The sequence below is a fragment of the Syngnathus leptorhynchus genome, chromosome 8 (assembly GCF_054491065.1).
Source record: "Syngnathus leptorhynchus isolate UIUO chromosome 8, UIUO_Slep, whole genome shotgun sequence".
In the NCBI taxonomy this organism is placed as follows: domain Eukaryota; kingdom Metazoa; phylum Chordata; class Actinopteri; order Syngnathiformes; family Syngnathidae; genus Syngnathus; species Syngnathus leptorhynchus.
The window spans coordinates 10,951,998-10,972,563 of NC_141202.1; the positions used below are offsets into that span (position 1 = coordinate 10,951,998).

Genomic DNA, 20,566 nt, shown 5'->3' on the forward strand with positions numbered 1-20,566 from the left:
ACGCAGGCTCATCTTGCTGGAAAAACGATCTGTTAAATTCGCACGAGGTCACATTGTCACGTTTTGAGAGTTGACACCTGACAAGGAGATTAGGTTGAAGAGCCTTGGGACATTAATGTACATTTTATTTCAAACGTTGATAAAAAAATATATATTTAAAAAAAACATTTCAATTTATGAACGAGACCCTTTTGTTTGCGCTCTGAATCAACCTTACAATGAATGTACTTTTTATTTGACATCCTGAATAAGACTCTCGATAGTTGTATACACCGTAAAAAAAAAAAAAACTCAACATTTCTGTTGCTGAGAAAATCTTAGTTTTTTTTAAACAACTCGTCGATGTTGCTTCCACATGGCTCCAATTTGGAACCACAATCAAATAAATGCCTACCAGCCTCCTTCCAAAACGCACAATAATATCTTCCAAATTCGCCTTTTGTTTAGTCAGCTGGAGCATCTCTCAGCTCACGCGATGACGCAATCAACTCAATCAAAGTAAAGGAGTAAGAACTGACATGAAGCAGACGCTGCCCCGTTGCACATCCAGCCTGCACTCGCAAATGGAAACGGACAGCAGGCTCTCAACAATTTGTGTGCACTCATTTCTGATTTCCTTTTGATTTCCTTTAATATGAAGTCATCATGTGTTGGCTTGACGCTAACCTTTAACAGGATTGGTTGAGGAGGATGTGTGATGAGTTCATCTTTAGCTGTAACAAGGCGAGACAGGAGGATGGCCGCGGGCCGTGTGCATCCAAGTGTGCCTTCTTTAACCCCCCTCCACCCTCGCCTCCACCCCCACCGATCCTAACAACTTCCCTTACGTGACCCGCTCTAAATAAATGCGCACGCATCCACGAGTTTCCTCTCTGTGCCCTCCAGATGAGCTCGTGCAGCAGCCGTGCGTTGACCATCCTGTCCACAGTGTTCGGGGCCTGCGGGCTGCTGCTGGTAGGGGTGGCCGTGTCCACCGACTACTGGCTCATCATGGTGGAGGGCGTCATCCTGCAGCACAACCAGAGCATGGAGGTCAAGATGGCTCTGCATTCGGGCCTCTGGAGGGTCTGCTTCGTGGCCGGTAGGGATGGCACGTTGAAGTCCATTGCACGCCACCAAAAATGGACATATAAATATAAAAAGTCTACACCCCCATCTTTAAATTCAGTTTAAAAAAAAGTTCTGTTTGCCCCAGAAGATGAACACTAGGTGTTTTCTTATTTTATGACTAATAAAAAAAAATGTCTATGTACTTTTAGGAGCTGAAAACGGGAGATGTGTTGCATCAGAGTACTTCACTGAACCTGAGATTGAGATCACCACTGAAAACACTGCAAACATTCTTAGTGAGTACAGTAAAAAAAAAAAAAAAAAAAAACATTGTACATTTGAAGTTGTAAGGCCTCCTGCTGGCGGATTGCAAGTACTGCTCTTAGAACAGACGTCCTCTCGAGGAATTCAATTCAACGTTGTTGTTTTTCACTATTAGCTACTACGATCTTAAGTTGGACATCCAAAATATCGAATGAAAGCACATTCATGCTTTGGTACCTCCACAGAGATGGTGCGCACAGCGACGCCTTTCCCGATGGTGTCGCTGCTCTTCGTCTTCACCGCCTTTGTCATCAGCAACATCGGACACATCCAGCCTCAGCGCACCATCCTGGCTTTTGTCTCAGGAATCTTCTTCATCCTCTCAGGTACCGTTCACATCCATCCCTGCCCTTCAACATTATCAATCGATTTGTTTGCCAAAGTATTTGCAGGGTCACAAGTCCTCACTTGGTTTGAGTTTAAGGCAATAAAATTCAAAATTTTAGCTTGGGATTTTTTGGAATGATTGTGACAAAAAAAATCCTGATTGTAATTATGCACACAAACAAAGAAATCCACAGTGACAATGACGTTACTTACTCCTTACCTACTTGTTCCCAATACAGTACAGTTGAGTCATGTGATTTTTCTGCATTATTGTAGTTCAACCGCTTGAACGGCAGGTGGCGGTCACGGGCTCACTTGCTTCCTGTTGGCAGTGCACCGAATGGTGGCAGATTGCAGCTCTTGAGCTCCACTTGATGTGTTGCGGCACTGCGGTGCTCACAGTTACATCAAACTGCATCTCAGGCCTCGCTGATAAAAAGGATGAGTGGGGGCAATCATCGTTGTTATGTCATATCATGGCTCATTTGCAAATCAAGTTTTTTTTTAATTCAATTGATTTTTTTTTTAACTTCTCTCATCAGCGAACAATGATCACTCGCGGTGTTCCACAAAGCTCCATTCTTGGAGCACTTCTATTTTCTGATCTCCATGCTGCCCTTTGCTCAGATTATGGAAGTCCAATTTTTCCCCTTTCAAATTGGAATGCATTTTAAGTTTATCTAAAAATGGCTGCAATAACACATTTGTTTGTGTGTGTTGCTCATTTTCCAGCTAAAAAGTTAAACTATATGTAAAAACTAAGAGGGATCTGCAAAGTCTTTAAATATTGCAATGCAGCCTGAGATTACTCACGATGACAGTATGCATCTTTCTATGAATATTGAATAGTCGACATCGGACATACGTCGCCTCTCCTGGAAGAACACATTGAATGTTGCATGAGATGCCCCCAGCCTCTCGTCACTTGCTTATGAAAACCAAAGTCACTTTTCAAACAGGTCTCATCTTTGTGTCTTACTATCTGGGGTTGTTGTTGTGGTTCCCACGTGCAGGCCTGAGCCTGGTGGTGGGTCTGGTGCTCTACATCTCTAGCATCAATGATGAGGTGATGAACCGGCCCAGAGAACCTGAGCAGTTCTTCAACTATCACTACGGATGGTCCTTCGCCTTTGCCGCCTCCTCCTTCCTGCTCAAAGAGGTCAGTCTCACAAGATTGATAGAAATATCATCATTTTGTCAAAAAGACTTGTGGTATCAGTACTTGGTATCGGTATCTTTGTCCATTGTATGCGCTTGGTGCAGTTTCATGTGCCTTCTTTGTTCTTGCGTCCTGCGATTTCCGTCCCTCCCTCCACTCCTCCCTTTATCCGCATCACTGTTTTGCTGCAGTGTGCAGTGCAGTTTAGTGGTGTCGTCCTTCTCAACTCCCGCTGCTCACTTGCTTTCCTTTTCAATCACATTTGCTGCATCAACCACCGTCTTCTGTCACAAAGTCATAAAACATGCACAAAGCAGATGAGTGCTTGTTGGCAATTACATTTGGAGAGCTGTTTTGTTTTAATGTGCAACAACAAGCCACAACATTAGGAACACCAGCATAACGTACAAGAGTCAAAATAGGGGCTGATTAAAAAATGATACCTTTTTTAGTTAAGGTATGAACGGTTTGAATGTTTAAAGCTGCAATGTATCAACTAACCCACTAGGGGGCAAACCAACACTGTAATTGGAGGATTTACAGCCCGGGCACATTCAAAGTATCCGAATCAATAAAATATGACGCAATAGTAATGTTTCAGTGGCACTTTTGTTTTCTGCCCACATAAAGAAGAGCATTAAAATTCCACCCGCCTCCTGTGTACATTAACGTCTGCTTCCGGGTGCTTAGGGCGCAGGTGTGCTGTCCGTCTACCTGTTCATGAAGCGCTACGCCGAGGAAGAGATGTACCGCCCCCACCCGGCGCTCTACCGCCCCCGCTTGTCCGACAGCAGCGACTACAGCGGCCAGTTCCTCCACCCGGAGTCGTCCTGGCCGCCGCCCAAGCGAGGCCGCAGCACGTCGGAGGCCTCCAGCGACATCTCCATCCAGCTCAACCAGCCGCCGCCACCCCCGCCCAAAAGCCAGGGAAAGGGGTGTCACGGCAACCCGCCTGCATCCGGGTCCTCTTCCGGGGGGAGCTACCCAAATCCCCCGCCCTCTGTCGGGTACCCCACACACAGCCTGCCCAGGTCGCATTCACCGCATCCCCAAGGTCAGGCCCTGTCCATGGGTATGCCGCCCCCGCCTGTGCCCCCCCCTCACTACCACACGCACATGCACATGAGCGCCTCCCCCTGTTAGGAAAAGGCATAGACTCCTTTTTGTCATTTAGAGCAAACGTCCAGCCTGGATGAAAAGAAGTGCGACGCAAGGACGTAAGAACAAGATGACTCAACTTTTGTACAAAGCGTCCAAATTATCAGGAGAAGGGAAAAGTTGAGCATGTTATTAGCGTGGGGAATTATATTCTGGACGATCACGGACGCACAAACTTTTATATGTAGCGATTCGTGGACGCCGTGCGTACCTTTCTACAAAATTGGAATGTGATTTAATTATCAGTCACACTTCCGTTGCGGCGTGTAGCATTATTTTGCCAGTTAGTCAACAAGTCGGTAGACGGTGGACATCATGCGTGAATGTTGAATGCTAGCGGATTACCGTTCTAAATATCATCGATTTTATGTTTTGTATATTTATTGAAGTTCTTGTACATAGACTTGCACATTGGAATTCATAATCTATAGATCAGAACGGGACACAAGAAAAAGACAAAGGTGGACTGATGCTTTTGCCTTCTGCAATAGGCTGGCGATGACGTCATCAACATGCTCTCAATGCTTTAGAAATCATGTGGCGTCTTTCCCCCAGACATTTTACACCTCAGTCAAGTGTGCTACTGCGCATAAGTTGAAGGATGAAACGCCAAATGCTGATACTGATGGTTTACCCCCTCTACTGGCAACTTGGTGCATTGCACCTGACCTTGCTTTGTCGCTAGCAACACACTGCTGCAAGCCAATATTGCAGATATTCTTTCATGGCCCATTTCAAGAGCTTTTCATTGAATTCATCAACATTTTCTGCTAATTCCATTTTGCATTGTTTTGAGTCAATCTTGCTTGATTCTGATTCTGGTGAGAGGAGAAATGGAAGCGCCACTCGCTCTGCCAGTCATCAGCACAAATGGAAACACAGGGTAGACGCCTTCTCAATCATCATTATCATCATATTCATAAAGCATGTAGCAAAAAGAACAAAACACCTCCTTTAGAACTCACCAAGAAGAGAACTTTACGATATGCACAGCTGGAACCTGTTCTTTTATTTTATGTCAAAGTGGAAAACTCTGAGAAGACTGAGAACCATAAATTGTTTTTTAGTGTTCCTGGTAGAATTGAATTGAATTTTCAGTTTTGTGTTATTGTTTGTTTGTTTGTTTGTTTGTTTGTTTGTTTGTTTGTTTGTTTGTTTGTTTACAAAAGTTTGATAGTTTCTCTGAAACGAGTTGCTTTTATTATCACTGTGATGTGATTGAAAGACAACAGATGTGTCGTAATATGGAGGAAAAAAATATTTATAAACGGACAGCTATCATTATCAAGAAAACTTTCAGCTAAGTGTTCCGGATTTTTTCATGCATGCGGTTACACACTCGACCAAATTCAGCTCTCATCTCTTCCCGCTCAAAACTCCACTGTCATCATTCTGCTTGTGGATTTGATCTGACATCTTACCTCCTGTACAAATCCATTTTCATTTTTAAGGTCTCAAAACATGTGCTCACCATTCAGTGCCTCTTAAAATCCTGTATTTTTCCCTGCTACTTTCCTTTCCAGACATTCTATAAAAAAAAAACTGTAGCTGTGCTTGCTTCTGCATTGTCTTCTCAACGTAAAAAAATGCTCTTATGGCCTACCTGATGCTGTACAATGCCAATGTTACATGAGTGAAAAGGGGAGTGGTGACACCTTCTGCAGCTGAACATCAATAAATCTTTAATCTTGGTGTGCCTTCTGAAATTCTTCTGAAAAAAATCCAAACATTTCAAAAACAATCATTTGAAAACACAAGCATTCTGAGAGGGTGTGCACACTTATGCAACCACATTAATTCACTCGTTTCTTCTTTACTTTTGCTCTCAAAAAGAAGTTAGGATATTTTTTTTTACTTTTCAGGTCATAAAAAACGGGTGGGTAGACTTTTGATATCGATTTCACTGCGAGGCATTTTTGGCGCTGTTGTATCAGACAGTCAGACAATGTGACAATGTGCGCACTGCGGCCGTGACAAGAACGCAGCCTCGGGCCGAAATTGATCAGATGTTGCGTGTGTGCCTTCTTTTTGTCAGCACGTGTTGGCATGTGTGGCCGTCACTCGAAAACTGGACTTAAGTTTGCTATGTCAGCGTTTTGGAAAAAAACTTTGTAGAATATCACAGAAAACGTTTTCAGCATTTACATAATTTGGTTGGAAAATATTTCAAATCTTGTACGGAGGAAAAAAGTTCATATTGACTTTAGTCCATTTTAGAACAGTCCAGTTGTATTTAACTTTGACTGCTTTGTTTTCAAACATTTCAATTCTGTTTCAATTTGAAACATTCCCCACCACTGTTGCATGTTTTGTGTGAAAGACAAACAAATAAGCTATTTTGTGACTTGACTCCTTTTTTTTACGTATTAGTGTACCCTTTTCTTTTGCATGGGATTGTGACTTGCCTCCTTTTTTTACTTGTATTTGTGTGTGTGTGTGTGTGTTTGTGCAGTGTGCTGAGTGGAGCTCTCTTTTCACCATCGCCATTACTGCATGAAAGAGCTGTCACTCCGAATTAGCTCACTGTGGCTTCCAGTGTGTGTGTGTGTTGTTATGTGTGTGTGTGTTCACGCATTTTAAAGCTATTGAAGGTCATTGTCTGCTGGGTTTTGTGCAACCTAACTGTTTTGTGCGTCCATGTGCGTGTTTGTGTGTGCGTGTGTGTGTGTGTCCTGCAGCAGCTCAGCAAGTGGCTGCATTATCTTTTTTTTTTTTTTTTTTTTTGAAGCTCACAGGGGTGACATAATTCAGCTTCCACCACCAACAGCACTGAAGTCATTAAGTGAATGCTTACGATAGCCATGACCGATAAAGTTGGCCTGTTCTGATATATCAGTATTGACTGTCACGCACCCGCGGAAAGGAAGACAGCTGCTCATGCAAGTCAGCAACTAGACATCCATGCATTTGTATTGCTATTAAGAGGATTTTTTTTCTCTTTTTTGTTTTATTTATTTAAAAAAATTGTGTTTGTTTTAGAAGTTTTGTTTGAAAAAAATATTTTCTTCTGTTGATTAGGATATTTTTTTTTTTAGATTTGTTTCTTTCTTGGTGGGAGAAATTCATCGAACCACTGATGCATTGAAAACGACGGGCAGCAATTTGGATTCTGCTACAAAAATATTTGGAGTCCGTTTCTATGACATGCAGCATCCGTGCTCAGTCAATGACGTGTAGCTTGACACCCCCCCCACACACACACACACACACACACACACCTTTTTCCCTCCCCTCATCTGTCTGCTTGCTCTCAAATGATATTTGAATGGACTTCCTAATGATCTGACCTTGCACCTTTTGTTTTATGACCCAGTTGCATCTGATCGGTATCCACGCCCCCCTCTATGACCCCTCCCCATGTACCACCACCGCCATCATCATCATCATCACCATCATCATCATCATCATCTCCTCCCATCCTCTTGTGGTGTGCGACGTACGCGCCGAGAGGAGCGCTGACATCCCGCAGCATCCTGCAGGTAAGCCTTCATCCCTCCTGCAAGCTTTTCAGCCATTCCGATGGCAACGTGTGTTTTTGTAAATTTTCCATTTATGCGTGTTTGCGTATGATTTGCTTTCGATTGCCGATTGCTCTGCAGCTCTTCCACTTGCACGTTGACGCGCTCGCTCCAACTTAGCCCGTCGTGGCCAGAGTAGGAAAAACATGCCCGATGACATCATTTGGGGACTATTTACTATAGCGCTGGGACTATAATTAGCAGCGTCTATTATGTAAATGACGTCCTCATAATAGCTCATTGGTAGCCCTATCGCCCCCCCCCCCCCGCCCCTCCCTCCTTTCCCCGTCGTCTACCTTCCTCCCTCCCTGCTTACATCCATGTGAACTAATGTCTTTAACATTTTGCATCTGTGCCACAATCGACAATTTGTAGAGGTCTCAATGTGATTTGTGTGGGCTGCCAGGCGTCCATTTTGCCCCCCGCATCCACACACACACACACACACACACACACACACACACACACACACACACACACACACACACACACACACACACACACATACACACACGAGTAGCCTGTGCAGGCTGGGCGATGATGCGCGTGTGTGTGTGGCTGATCTGTTAATGAATGCACCGCAGTCTGCATCACTATACACTATCTTGGCACGCGGCTATATGTGCACATAGACCCCCCCCCCTAACACACACGCGCACGCGCACACACCCCAACCCCTCCCCCGCAGGGCGTCATGTTGACGATGACCCACATGATGTTCATCTGAGGCATGTTTGTCCAATAAGAAAAAAAAAAAAAGTCTCCGCCGTTTGCACCGATTCATCATGTAGTTTTCATGAAAGCACGTGCAGAGAGGAAGGTGTGCACTGCAGCATTCAGGGAGAGAGGAAAAAAAACAGAAGCTGCGGCTATATGTTGTCTGTATACTCTCATTAATGTAGTGGAGCAGGATAAATGAAACCATGATGGCGTCCATCAGCACCTGCTGTGATTCAAATCGTGTGACCCCACCTTCTGGATGCATGATGCGCCAACTTTAGCGTATTTTTCCACAAATGGTGGCTAGGGAAATGCACACTGTCCTATGTTACAAGTGAAACCTGAGCTTGAAATCAAATGAGAATGATTCTTATGGACTGACGCAGAGAAACAAAATGAGACTAGGCGGAGCTTTGAAGTCGTGCGGCTTTCATGGAACGTAAACATGGACGCACACGTCATATGGTCGTGTCGGCAGAGGAAAAGGGGGCACAGTTAGCAGTGGCTCATTTGCATAAGAAATGCACTGATGCTGATTTTATGTACATTTAAGTTTACTTGCAGATGCCAAAAACATTTTAAAAATAGCTATTTTTCTTGCCATATAGTATCAGACTTCCATTTTTTGCCACTTTCTTTTTAATGAACCATTTCAGATGAATGAAAGTCCTGCACTTAATGACAGATGCTAACAGCCAAAGCTAAAAATGACAAGCTAGCATCTCAGGAAGTTGATTATTTGTACTATTACTTCATTTATATACTCTATTTATTTATTTACTTTATTTAGATATGTGACTCTTATTTGAAAATGTGTGACTGAAAAGCTTCTTTTCATTTTAGCTCAAGTTGCATGTCACCGTCTCATGACAAATATTAATGACTAAAAAAGGATTTTAACAGTGAACATTTCGACTCTAAAAAAAAAATCTCTTCTGTTATCCCTCAAAGCACATTCATGTCTACGAAAGCCTAACAGCGATCTCATCTTCGAGAGCTTTTTAGCATGAATGCGCTTCCCACGTGCATATTTATGCATATGAGTGTCCGGTCATCCAAAAGGAACTATTTTGGGAGCCTCTTAGACCAAGGTGTTAGTGTCACCATCTCCTCGGGCAAGACAAGCGGGGACGAGGTCACATGCGGGCGGAGGTAGACACCCGAGCGCCTTTTAAAAATGACCTATTTTACCATTCAATTGTCATCACATTTGACAGTGCTGCTGCTTTCCGACTTTGTGTTTGTGTGTGTTTGCTCACGCCGGTGCTGATCTACCTGAGTTGGTGTGACCCCACCGGTAGATATTTGCGCACCCGTGTCATGAAAACGTTTTTATCAGACAACACACACATGCATTTTGCCTCTCATCAGCCAGAGCCAATTTCCATACTTGCATTTATTGCGGGACTTGAACCTGTAATCCTCCCATCCCTCGAGTGAGCTTCCACAGCGCCTCTTTAGGAACATTATCTTCAGCTATGAAAAATTCACATGACACTATTTTTAAAAAGCAGCTCGCCCAAGAACGCCTTGTGCCTTTTTGCTCCGTGTTTTTTTGCTCACGAGAGATTGCGGACTCACCTGGTGCAGTTTGAGTGACAGCCGCCTCATTGAATGAGGTCCAATCCTTGAGAAACTCAAAATGCAATGAACTGTACGTTTTGTCATTGTATTTTTTTTTTTTACAAACTCATATTTTGTTTGTACTTTATAGTTTACACTTCCCATTGTGCTTGACGCTTTTAGTATTTGTTTATGTCATGATCATTTTCTTCACGTTATGTCACACTTGTTGGGTTTGCCTTAGCAGCTCGTGTCTCGTCCAGGTATTCTCCTCAGTTGGCTTGTGTTGGATTGCCCGATGTTGCGTATCTCTATGAGTATTAACCTGCTAACATTTTATTCTGAATTAAACACGCAGCCGCTCGGTTTGTTGATGCACACAATGGACGGCTAATGCTGCAGATGCTACAGAATTCAAACGGGATGGATTGTTGCACCGTAGCGTTCGTTTGGATTGTCAAAGCTAAGCACGCCGTTCTGTCGATGAGTGGGACAGGTGGGTCTGATTACTGCTGAAGGTTCTCCTGAGCTGTGCACTTCTTGATGATGTCCCTGTTGGCCTTTCAAGAGCGTAGCGCTCTTGGCCTTTTTCAGAACTGAAGCTAATTGGACTCCGTCTGGCCTAGAGCTTTCTTTATATTCTGCCCAAAGCTGTAAACAAACTTAGGACAGTGTAGATAACAAACGTGGCTTCTTCAAAGCTGATTGGCCCAAAAGGACTGCAGTGTGGAGGGAGGCTAACTCGCTTTTTCTTTGGCTTTTTTTTTTTTGTGGTGCACCTATATCGCATTTTCTTCTGATAATTTTTTTTTTTTAATTTCGCCCTCTCGTCCTTTCACGCTCTCCTGCTCTCACTCGGGGCGCCACTCTCGGTTAATTATTGGAAGGAAATGGGAAACGCTGATAATTAAATGGCAATTAGGATCTTCCACACAGGGGACTTTTGCTTAGGGGAATACGTAAGGTCATTGGAAAGGTCACATGCATGGCTTTTTGGGAGATAGCGACATGTGTAGTCACCTAAGGGAGCGACTTTATGCTGATAGGGTTGGAATGTCACAGTCCTACGCACATACGCACACACACACATACACACACGACGTTTGCTGCAATGTATAACTAAGACACACTGCAGCAGTATGGCTTGACGGTTTACATAATACGAGTACGAGGAGGACGTCTGGCGGATGAGATTCAACAGTTCCCAACGACAGCGAGTAGGAAACAGACAGTCTTTCGTCGCATATCCGATGCTGGGCAGGAGGGGGAGGGGGGGAGCGGTGGGGGGCTCACATGTAACCTATTTTGCTCACGGTGCCATATTGCGTCATCAAATATTAATTTGGTTTCATATCTGCTCATTGTGCATCACTGTCTCCAATGCTTGCATTTTCTTTGGGGGTTCACAGAGAGAGAGAAAAAAAAAACACACTGCAGGATGCTTCTCGTCGCGTGTTTTATCCAGTGCACATGCGCTGCTCGGGAGCATCTGTGTCGCAGTCGTCACACACACACACACACACACACACACACACACACACACACACACACACACACACACACACACGCACACGCACACACACATATTGATAGGGAATGAACTCACACTCGCTATTATGACTTCAAATGTCACACATCCATCCCTGTTTTTTTTTTCACCATTTTTGCTCTCACTCGTTTGACCCCCCCTTCCCCCCCTTTCTCAAGCTCTATGCTGATCTAGACTTTGGAATTCAATGTTGCCATGGTAACATTGTCAGGTCGGACTATCCCCCCCCCCCTCCCCGTTGCTACTCTATTCACACGATGAGATGCAGCACAAGTCGCGCTCGAGTCATTCCGCTTTTTAGCCTCCAATGTTGGCATCGTGTCAGTCCATGTGAGACGCCACGCTTGCTTTTTGCACCAAGACAAAAGATGCGGAAAATGATTCAATAAAAACGGCCTTGACACTTGATCATATTGGAACAATATTCTCATTTTTATGTGCCAGTCACAAGGTGTCATGTTTGCCTCTTTCATGGTGACCAAATTCATCTTTTAAATAAAGGAGGGGGATTTAAAAAAAAAAAAAATATGACACACTGTGTTGGAAGATTTCAACACTTAGCGCTCGTCTCTTATTCAGTGCTTATTTTGCGGGCTTTTTTTTTTTTTTAAAGCTCCTTGCCAACAGCCCAATCACTTGGAGTGAGTTAGCACGCAATTTAACGCCCTCTATTCTAAATCTTAGTCAATCAAGCCCTTCGTGAGAAAGTGAATGAGCTGCAATAGCAAAACGATTTATGGCAGAAGGTCAATTCATTTATTTTTGATTAATTATTCACGCCAAAGTGTCAAATAGGCAGCAAATGCTACGATGAATTTGACACGACGATCAATTCTAATTGACGAGGAAATGACGTGGGCGCGTTTTCATCGGAAACGAGGCCCTGACTGATTTCATCTGCATATTGAAACGATCCATTCTTTTTTTTTTTTGTTCACAGCAGCTGAGCAGCGATGATGGGCCCTTTGGTGGCGGCTTCCTGCTAGCGGAGGAGCGATCGAAGGAGAGCGCGACCGGCGTCCAAGACTCAGCCTCCGCTGGCACAGGGGGCTCCCGCGAGAAAGACAGCGTCAAAGAGCGAGTCAACGTGAAAGAGAGAAAGGGAGAGAGACAGAGAGAGAGAGTGAGAAAGAGAGAGAGAGAGAAAACGAGCGGGGAGCGGCTGAGAACAGTCGATGGATGCTGTCCGGATTGAAGGGGCAGCACGTTCTTCACTGACGAGGAAAGGAAAGATTTCAAAATTGAGTCGAAGGATAGAAACTCGCCGTCAGGTAAGTCCAGTTTTTGCCTCTTCTTAGATTGGAACTTTTTTTTTTTTTGAGGGATGCGTGTGGCAGAACACGAGGCACACCTGCTATCTCCAAACATCCCATACAAGAGCCAGATGGGAATTCTGCCTTTACAAACCGTTTTGATTGACTTGATTTTTTTTTTGAAGACCGTAAAGTGAATTCCGAAATTTAGTAGCCACCCTAGAGTGCCTTATTGTTGAGTGCCCGAGTGCGCGTACGTTACACAGAGGAAGATGGAAGAGTGAGGATTTTAATTATTTAAATGGTCGAAAGCGCATTTTTATTGCCTTAACGGGACTCGACGATGGATCTGCTGCGTGTGTATGTGTTTATGAATTCCTCTCCAGTCTTGCCTTCCAAGTTCTAAGGGGAGCTGGGTTATGAATATGGAGTAGACGGGGCAGGGTGTGAGCCGGCCCAAATGTTTCGCTTCACTTCTGCCTTGTTAAGCCGAGTCAGCAGAGTCACCCGGCTCTCCTCCCAAGGACACATCATCATTTTGTGCCACCTCTGCACCCCCACCTCACCCCGTTCCCTCCCCCCTCATCATCTCACCTGCAAGACTGCTGCGTTTTTCAATCAACTGCGGCTCACTCAGGTTATATAAATTCTCACGTGCCATGATTTGACCACAGGAACCACCGAAAATGTAGCGTGTTGTAAGATTACGGTAATTTTTTTTGATTCACGGTATCCACGGCAATCACCACACGTCCACGGTGGCTCTTTAAATCCGAGAACGCTCTGCTTGTGTTTTCCAAGGCATGGTGTGTGAGAAGGGGATCCAGATCCTCCTCACCACCGTGGGGGCGTTCGCCGCCTTCGGCCTGATGACGGTGGCCATAGGGACGGACTACTGGCTGTACTCCCGCGCCCTCATCTGCAACAGTACAGCCAACGTCACGCAGGACGACCCTCATAACAAGGACAAGAAGGACCCCGGGGCTCTCACCCACTCGGGACTCTGGAGGATATGCTGCCTGGAAGGTACGGCCAAGATGCGTCAGAAGTCTGTTTGTGGCGCAACGCAGTGTTGTGATAGCGCTAATGATGATCAGAATGGGCCAAGCACGCGTGAAGCTCCTCGACCGCGCCGCCGTGACGAGAAAAGATTCCAAACAATCGAAGCCCTAATTACACCATAGCAAATCAAGCCCGGCCCCGCCTACAAATAATCCATTCATCATGGTGCCGGCGCTGGCTGCCATCGTTTAACTGGAGTGGCCAAACAAAAGCTTGTGTTCCGCCTCCAGTCCCGACAAGGGGACCAGATGGTTGTCTGCACTCGTCGTGGGCTGCGATGGCAACGCTCAACATTGTAGGCAGGGATGCCGTCAACAGTCATGGACACACTCAAGTTGCTTTCAAACTTGTACTCCGTGGCATACTTTTTCAGTCTGGTCGGAAATCGTGAATCTCTCAAATTCTGATTCAGACGGTTTGGATATGCTTGAATGCTCCTCGCAGGGTTTTTTTTTTTTTTTTCGGTAGGTGCCTCTGCGTTTGCTGCGATGATGTCACGGCTTACCTCGTTACCGTTATCTACTCGTGAGACAGATTAGAGCTTTTCTATAGCGAAATGAACTGAAGTGGCTTAATCCCCCCCACTCTCCCCCTCTCTCCAAACCAAGCAGCCAATTAGAGATAAGATCCGCAAGACTCCATTGCACCCCCCCATACATGACAGTTGCGCTCACTCTGGAATATCCGAATGTCGCTCGCTCCTCGTGTCCTCTGCATCTTTACTGAAGGTGGGACATGGAAACAAAATGGCAGGCCATTTTTTAAGTCACTTTAAAACTTGTTCACTGGCAGCCCAGTTCAAATTGAATTTTGATGTCTATATAAGTCAATGACAGCAAAAATTAGTCGGCGTGCCGGTTGTAAATCCAACTGCGCTTGGTCAATCGTGCGACGCCACTGACGTGCGCCTCCGTCTGCTTTTTCACAGAGCGACATTGCCGAGCCACAGACAAAGGGAGACGGCCGCTCGTCCCGCGTCTGTCCATCTGTCCCTCCTCCGTCTGTGTGTCTTCATCCCACCACTCCATCTTATGTCACAATCCATCAGCGAGCGTGTTACCATCGTGCGTACGTGCTTGTATGTATTTACTAACACGCCACACCCACGCCACGCCATGCCCACGCCTGCCTTACTAACATTCCATCTGTATGCTGAGGAGACGCTGACGCTGATGTCAGTCCATCGGGCTCTCGGGAGGACGCCCGCTGTTCTGCCTTTTGTCGCAGTTGGCTTTATGACTTCTTGTTTTCCTGCTTGTGTGTGCTCATCACTTTCTTTCTTTTTCACATCTCAGGAGTGAAGCGAGGAGTGTGTTCTCAGATCAACCACTTCCCAGAGGACGCGGACTTTGACCATGACGGGGCCGAGTACGTCCTACGTAAGTCAAACGGCTGGATTTGTCTCTTGGCGCAATGAAGGAATCAACACGTGACAATGTGGACTAAAAGTCAGGGGAGATGCTGGGGCGGCCTAGTTGAGGCTAAACGCCCCGCAGGGATGCGTTTGTGCTTTGCGATACGCCGCACGTGTACGCACAAGCTTGTTTACAATGTTGCACAGGCATCTTGTTGGCATTTTGCTGGCATTTTCTCTCCTGTGGCCTACTTGTCTTAGATGTGTGTGTTTGTGTGTACTCGGTGTACACACGCATTTAGCGTACAGCTAAACTCAACTCTCATGATTAATTCTTTTGTTGTTGCGAGTGATAATACTGAGAAAATAAAATGGATGAGGAAAAGGAAAGCAAGGTGCATGTTCTTGGGTTCAATGTGAGGAAGCCATCGTAGTCCATCCGTCCATCAGTTCACATTGCTTTAGCATTAGCGTTAAGCTAGCAGATTGAAAAGCTAAGCAAGCCACATAGCTGTTGGTTGTTTTTTTGTGTGTGTGTTGCTAAGCAGTTTATGTGCGGCTTTGCAGGCGTGGTGAGGGCTTCCAACATCTTCCCCATCCTCAGCGCCATCTTGCTGCTATTAGGAGGCGTGTGCATTGCTGCTAGCCGTTTCTATCGGAGCAAACGCAACATCATCCTGGGAGCGGGAATTCTCTTTGTGGCTGCAGGTAACATGATGACTATGAGTATATACGCAGACTAGAAGCATATTTTGGGAGTGTTTAGCGATGTTTCCCACATTGGCACCTCCCCTTGGTAGTGATGGGGAAAATGAAGCTTCAAAATATGCTTCCTGAACCAGTTGTATATTTTTTGATAGCTCGAGATGGCTCTCTGTTCAAGTTGGGCTGAAAGCACTTTGTGCCATCTAGAGGAGTCAAAAAATACAAATGAAGCAAATTTGAAGCTTCGTTTATGCATCACTACCTTTAAGATTTGGTTTTTAATTCTCAATTGCACAGTAACCAATGCATGATGGTTCGGTTGCGCTTTACAGGTCTGAGCAACATCATCGGCGTGATCGTGTACATCTCGGCGGCGCTGGGCGACATCTCCCCCAAGAAGGACGAGGACAAGAAGTGGCAGTACTCGTACGGTTGGTCCTTTTACTTCGGCGGGCTTTCCTTCATCATGGCCGAGATGGTGGGCGTGCTGGCGGTCAACATTTACATCGAGAAGAACAAGGAACTGCGCTGCCGCTCACGCACCGACATCTTCAAGAGCACCACGCACGCCATGCTGCGACTCCCCAGCTACCGCTTCCGCCGTCGCTCCCGCTCCTCGTCGCGCTCCACCGACCCCTCTCGCTCCCGAGACCCTTCGCCGGTGGGCGTCGGTGTGGGGAAGAACTTCGGCCTGCCCCCGTCGGCGCTGCTCTCCCAGGGTCCCATCTCCGTGTCTACGCTGCCCAACCCGCACTCGCGTTCTCACACGGCGCTGGCCGGAGGCGACATCTCACTCTACACGCTGTCCCGCGACCCCAAACTGGGCGGCTTGGCGCCCATGTACGGCACAGTGGACCGCGCCACACTCTACCAGCTTCACAACTGCTTCCCCAAGGACGGCGGCGGGGGCGGCATGATGAGTGGCACGCTGCCCTCGCTCAAGTCCCACAACCCTTCCAACTCCTCCAACTCCAACGTGCCAATGCCCAACTCGGTGGGCTCCGGACCGCCCCCCTTCACTTCGTCCACGGTGGACAGGGAACGAGGAATGGGTACTCTGGACAGGCTGAAGGGAGACAGAGAGAGCAACTCCAACACCCTCAATCGGAAGACCACACCGGTGTAAAAAAAGGGGTTAGGATTAAGGTTAAGGTTGGGGGGGGGCAGGAAGTAGCGGTCGTCCAGCACAGCCGATACGTCAAAAGATGAGTATGATCATAAGCGAGCGATAACAACAACAATGAACTCTCACAACAAAACTATTTTGATATCTACACGTTCTAGAAATGATTTATTTTGTTAACAATCAACATGCAAACTAACCTCGGGCTACTACAAAAATGCAATGTGCAATATTAGCGCTAATTTAGCAGACCTGCGTTGGCGTCGATTGTTGTTGTGATTATTCTTTGCGTTGCTTCTGAGGATGGGCAGAACAATCCATTTGTGTCGATTCGGGATTGTCTCGTTTTTTGTTTTTTTTTAATAGTTATACTTTTGGCCTCCCAATATGAATTTATGCTTTGCGTAGGCTACCTTGCGTACGCTACGACATGCAACTCGTTTGGCCTTTCTGGAACAGCGTGCTAAAAGTGCTACAAAATTCAACTTTGTGGAACGAATTTTATTTGATTGATTTATTTTTGACAAAAGAATTATCCCGAAAAAAGCAAAACAAACTCCTGTCAGATCATTGCTGTCATCGATGACGGAAATGTTTTTGGAATTGCCATCCCTAGTGGTTCCAAGCTCGCTGCGTTGTCCAAAGCCAACGTTTCCATGTTGCTGACTTTAACTGTGATTAGTTTTTTTTTTTCTTCCAAGATGGAAGGGGCGAACTGCGTGCCTCCATGTCAAGCGTGTGTGTGTGCATGAAATCTTTGGTGGAGAGAATGACTTCTTTTAACTTACCGGCCACTAGTTAAGACTTTTATTCTTATTTTATTTTTATTTTCCAAATGTGAATACTGTAAATTGTCTTCCAATAATAGCGATACAAAAGAGATGCAACAATAACGACTCGGTTTTGGCCTCCGTACGTCTTCTTTCCATCGGAATTCGTGTTAGCAGTACTTGTAGCGCTAGTCGTGTTGAAGATGTTTGTTCTTTGGGCATTAACGACAACCTCGCGTTCAAACGAGAGAAAATAAAAAATATGTACAGAAGCAAATGGAAAAAGGGAAGGAAAAAAATTTAATAATCTCTTTTCTATGAGTCGAAAAGTGACACATTTCATTTTCAATAACAAAAAAAAACCCAAGCATCATGTAAATGTGGGTTTGGAGAAAATGTACATTGTAATTTATGCATACATATATTTGTAAATCCTCTTAAAAAAAAAAAGAGCTTTTGTTACTCTGACTCTTACTTGGTGGTTTACCTCATTAGCCCCGCCCTCATGAACCTTTTGACCCGCCCCCTTTCCTGAGCATTGATGGGAACCTCCCCAAAGATTCTTTTCACTGTGCTTCCTTGCTCCTCTTCTCTTGAACGAAGGTGATGAGAATGTAAGCGGCCTGACACACTCGTCTTCTTTTTTTCCCTTCTTGAAAATCGGACTCTTGTGACAACCACTGAACTAAAAAAAAAAAAAAAAATCGGAAAAACAAAGGAGACGCTTCCAGACTTTCTGAATTTCTTCGGTGACATTCTCGGGAAAAAAAAAGTGACAAACGTGCGCACAGAGAGCATTTATGTGGGCAATATAAATCAAATGTAGATATATAGAGACAACTGATTATGGTTTATCTAAATGTGTGATAAACTCAAACACTGTATTGCACGAAATTTATAAAAAAAAATACTGCTGGATTAATGCTGACTTCTGTCTTGTTTTGCCACAAAAACATAAAATACTAGACTTTATTACAAAATTCAAACTCCCCCCCTATACTATAGGTAATTTATGTTTTCAAATAGGCCTCTGATGCTGTTCTACCGTAAAGGGATTTTTGCAAACTTTTTTTTATGCATCAGTGTGTGATTACGCTTCATGCAAGTTTTAAACGGCTGTCGCGCCCTTAACACGGCCGGCGTGTTTTTCTTTACTTAGCAGTGACTTCTCTGCCTTGGAGCAGGTGCGAGGAGACTTGGAATTCCCCCCAGCGTCCCTTGCGATTTGAAACTTTTCCGACTTGTTGACTTTGTTTCACAGGAGTCAGGTGTGATGCGACAATGTCTGTGTTTGAATCTGTTTTCCCAAAACAAGCTGCAACCGAGATTGGGTGTCATGTTGATTACGTTTCTCCCCAACGGAGATGCTTAACACGAGTGCGTGCTGATGATGCAATGACCGATGCGGCTTGTGACAGTAATTATTCCGGTGGGAGGTCTCCGGTATGTTTGGACGGATGCATTGGACGAGAATTGTGGAAGGTACGAGCGCATTGAGGTCCGGGGTGGAAGAGTAAACTGCGCGGCACGCATAGTTGAAATTCACGGATAAGGTTTCCAAACTTCAGCATCAAGGAACTAAGTATAGCGATGGTGTGAGGGGGGGCGGTAACGAAGGGGGATAAAGGTAGTGATGGTTCGTAAGTGAACAATTCGTTCAAAAGAACGATTTACGATTTGCCAAGGAAAGAAAGAACTACTCACTGAAACACCACTTCTTTTATGCAAGCTAACGGCTAACTTTATTGCATGAAGGGATGCGCCGTTATGCAAAAAAACGGGGAGATTAGAGCTTCTCTTTGGGTAATATTTATTTTACAACACTTATAGTAGTTTTTAAATAACTTGTATGGATATATATGCCTAAATATCTACTGCAATTTCACATTAGATTGCTGGTTTGAATTGAACTTTTATTATTATTATTATTTATTATTATTATTTTAATAAATATTTATGTTAAAACTTGTCTGGTGTTTTATTCTTTGTTTTTATATTCGCCAATTAGAAATCAGACCTTTGGTTAACTGCTTTATGACAATACGTATGTGTTTTACGTTGTTATATGAGTTGGTGTCCCCGAAAATAACAAATATCGGCACAAGGGATTTTTTTTCAACCTTTTATTCAAAAACAAACACATTCGATATAATAACACCATCAATTACAATCCAACAAATACTAAATTAAAACATCAATGTCGGCATAACGTGTGTCGGCTGGCATAGCAGCAACGCTGTCTGTCACTCACTCGTGAATCTTCGCGAACGAACCTGAAATGGCGGTGTACCTAATAGAATGTCCGAGTGACCTCACAGATCAAACAGCCAATCAGAAAGTGGGGGTGAGGGCGGGTGTGGCACTTTCACTTTCACTTAAGCTAATGAAGTGGCCTCTGATTAGGTACGCCTGAAAATGGCGGTGTACCTAATAGTGTCCGAATGACGTCACCGATCTAACAGCCAATCAGAGTGGGGGTGAGGGCGGGGGTGGCACTTTTCACTTTCATTTAAATTTTGACCATGAGTTTTCCCTAATGAAGTGGCCTGTGAATAGGTACACCTGAAAATGGCGGAGTACCTAATGGAGTGTCCGAGTGACGTCACCGATCAAATAGCCAATCAGAAAGTGGGGGTGAGGGCGGGTGTGGCACTTTTCACTTTCATTTAAACTTTGACCATGAGTTTTCCCTAATGAAGTGGCCTGTGATGAGGTACACCTGAAAATGGCGGTGTACCTAATGGAGTGTCGAATGACGTCACCAATCAAACAGCCAATCAGAAAGTGGGGGTGAGGGCGGGTGTGGCACTTTTCACGTTCACTTAAACTTTTTCCCTAATGATGTGGCCTGTTATTAGGAACACCTGAAAATGGCGGTGTACCTAATGGAGTGTCCGAATGACGTCACTGATCAAACAGCCAATCAGAAAG

General features: G+C 44.9%; 2 protein-coding genes across 3 annotated transcripts; both read left to right on the forward strand.

Moving 5' to 3' along the window:
* Positions 1-885: 885 nt before the first annotated feature.
* cacng7b (calcium channel, voltage-dependent, gamma subunit 7b) lies at positions 886-4,003 on the forward strand. Of its 2 annotated transcripts, XM_085918843.1 has the most exons (6): positions 886-1,081; positions 1,260-1,346; positions 1,560-1,700; positions 2,715-2,860; positions 3,551-3,779; positions 3,945-4,003. In XM_085918843.1, the coding sequence occupies exons 1-6, from the start codon at positions 886-888 to the stop codon at positions 4,001-4,003; spliced, it is 858 nt and encodes a 285-aa protein (XP_085774969.1). The 2 variants fall into 2 exon arrangements, with proteins under 2 accessions (XP_085774969.1, XP_085774968.1); XM_085918842.1 differs by having other exon boundaries at positions 3,551-4,003.
* Positions 4,004-12,503: 8,500 nt separating this feature from the next.
* Positions 12,504-18,537, forward strand: cacng8b (calcium channel, voltage-dependent, gamma subunit 8b). Its single transcript, XM_085918215.1, has 5 exons — positions 12,504-12,639; positions 13,423-13,647; positions 14,979-15,062; positions 15,605-15,745; positions 16,075-18,537. Exons 2-5 carry the CDS (start codon positions 13,425-13,427, stop codon positions 16,866-16,868), a joined length of 1,242 nt encoding a protein of 413 aa, XP_085774341.1. The 5' UTR covers positions 12,504-12,639; positions 13,423-13,424; the 3' UTR covers positions 16,869-18,537.
* The last annotated feature ends 2,029 nt before the right edge of the window (positions 18,538-20,566 follow it).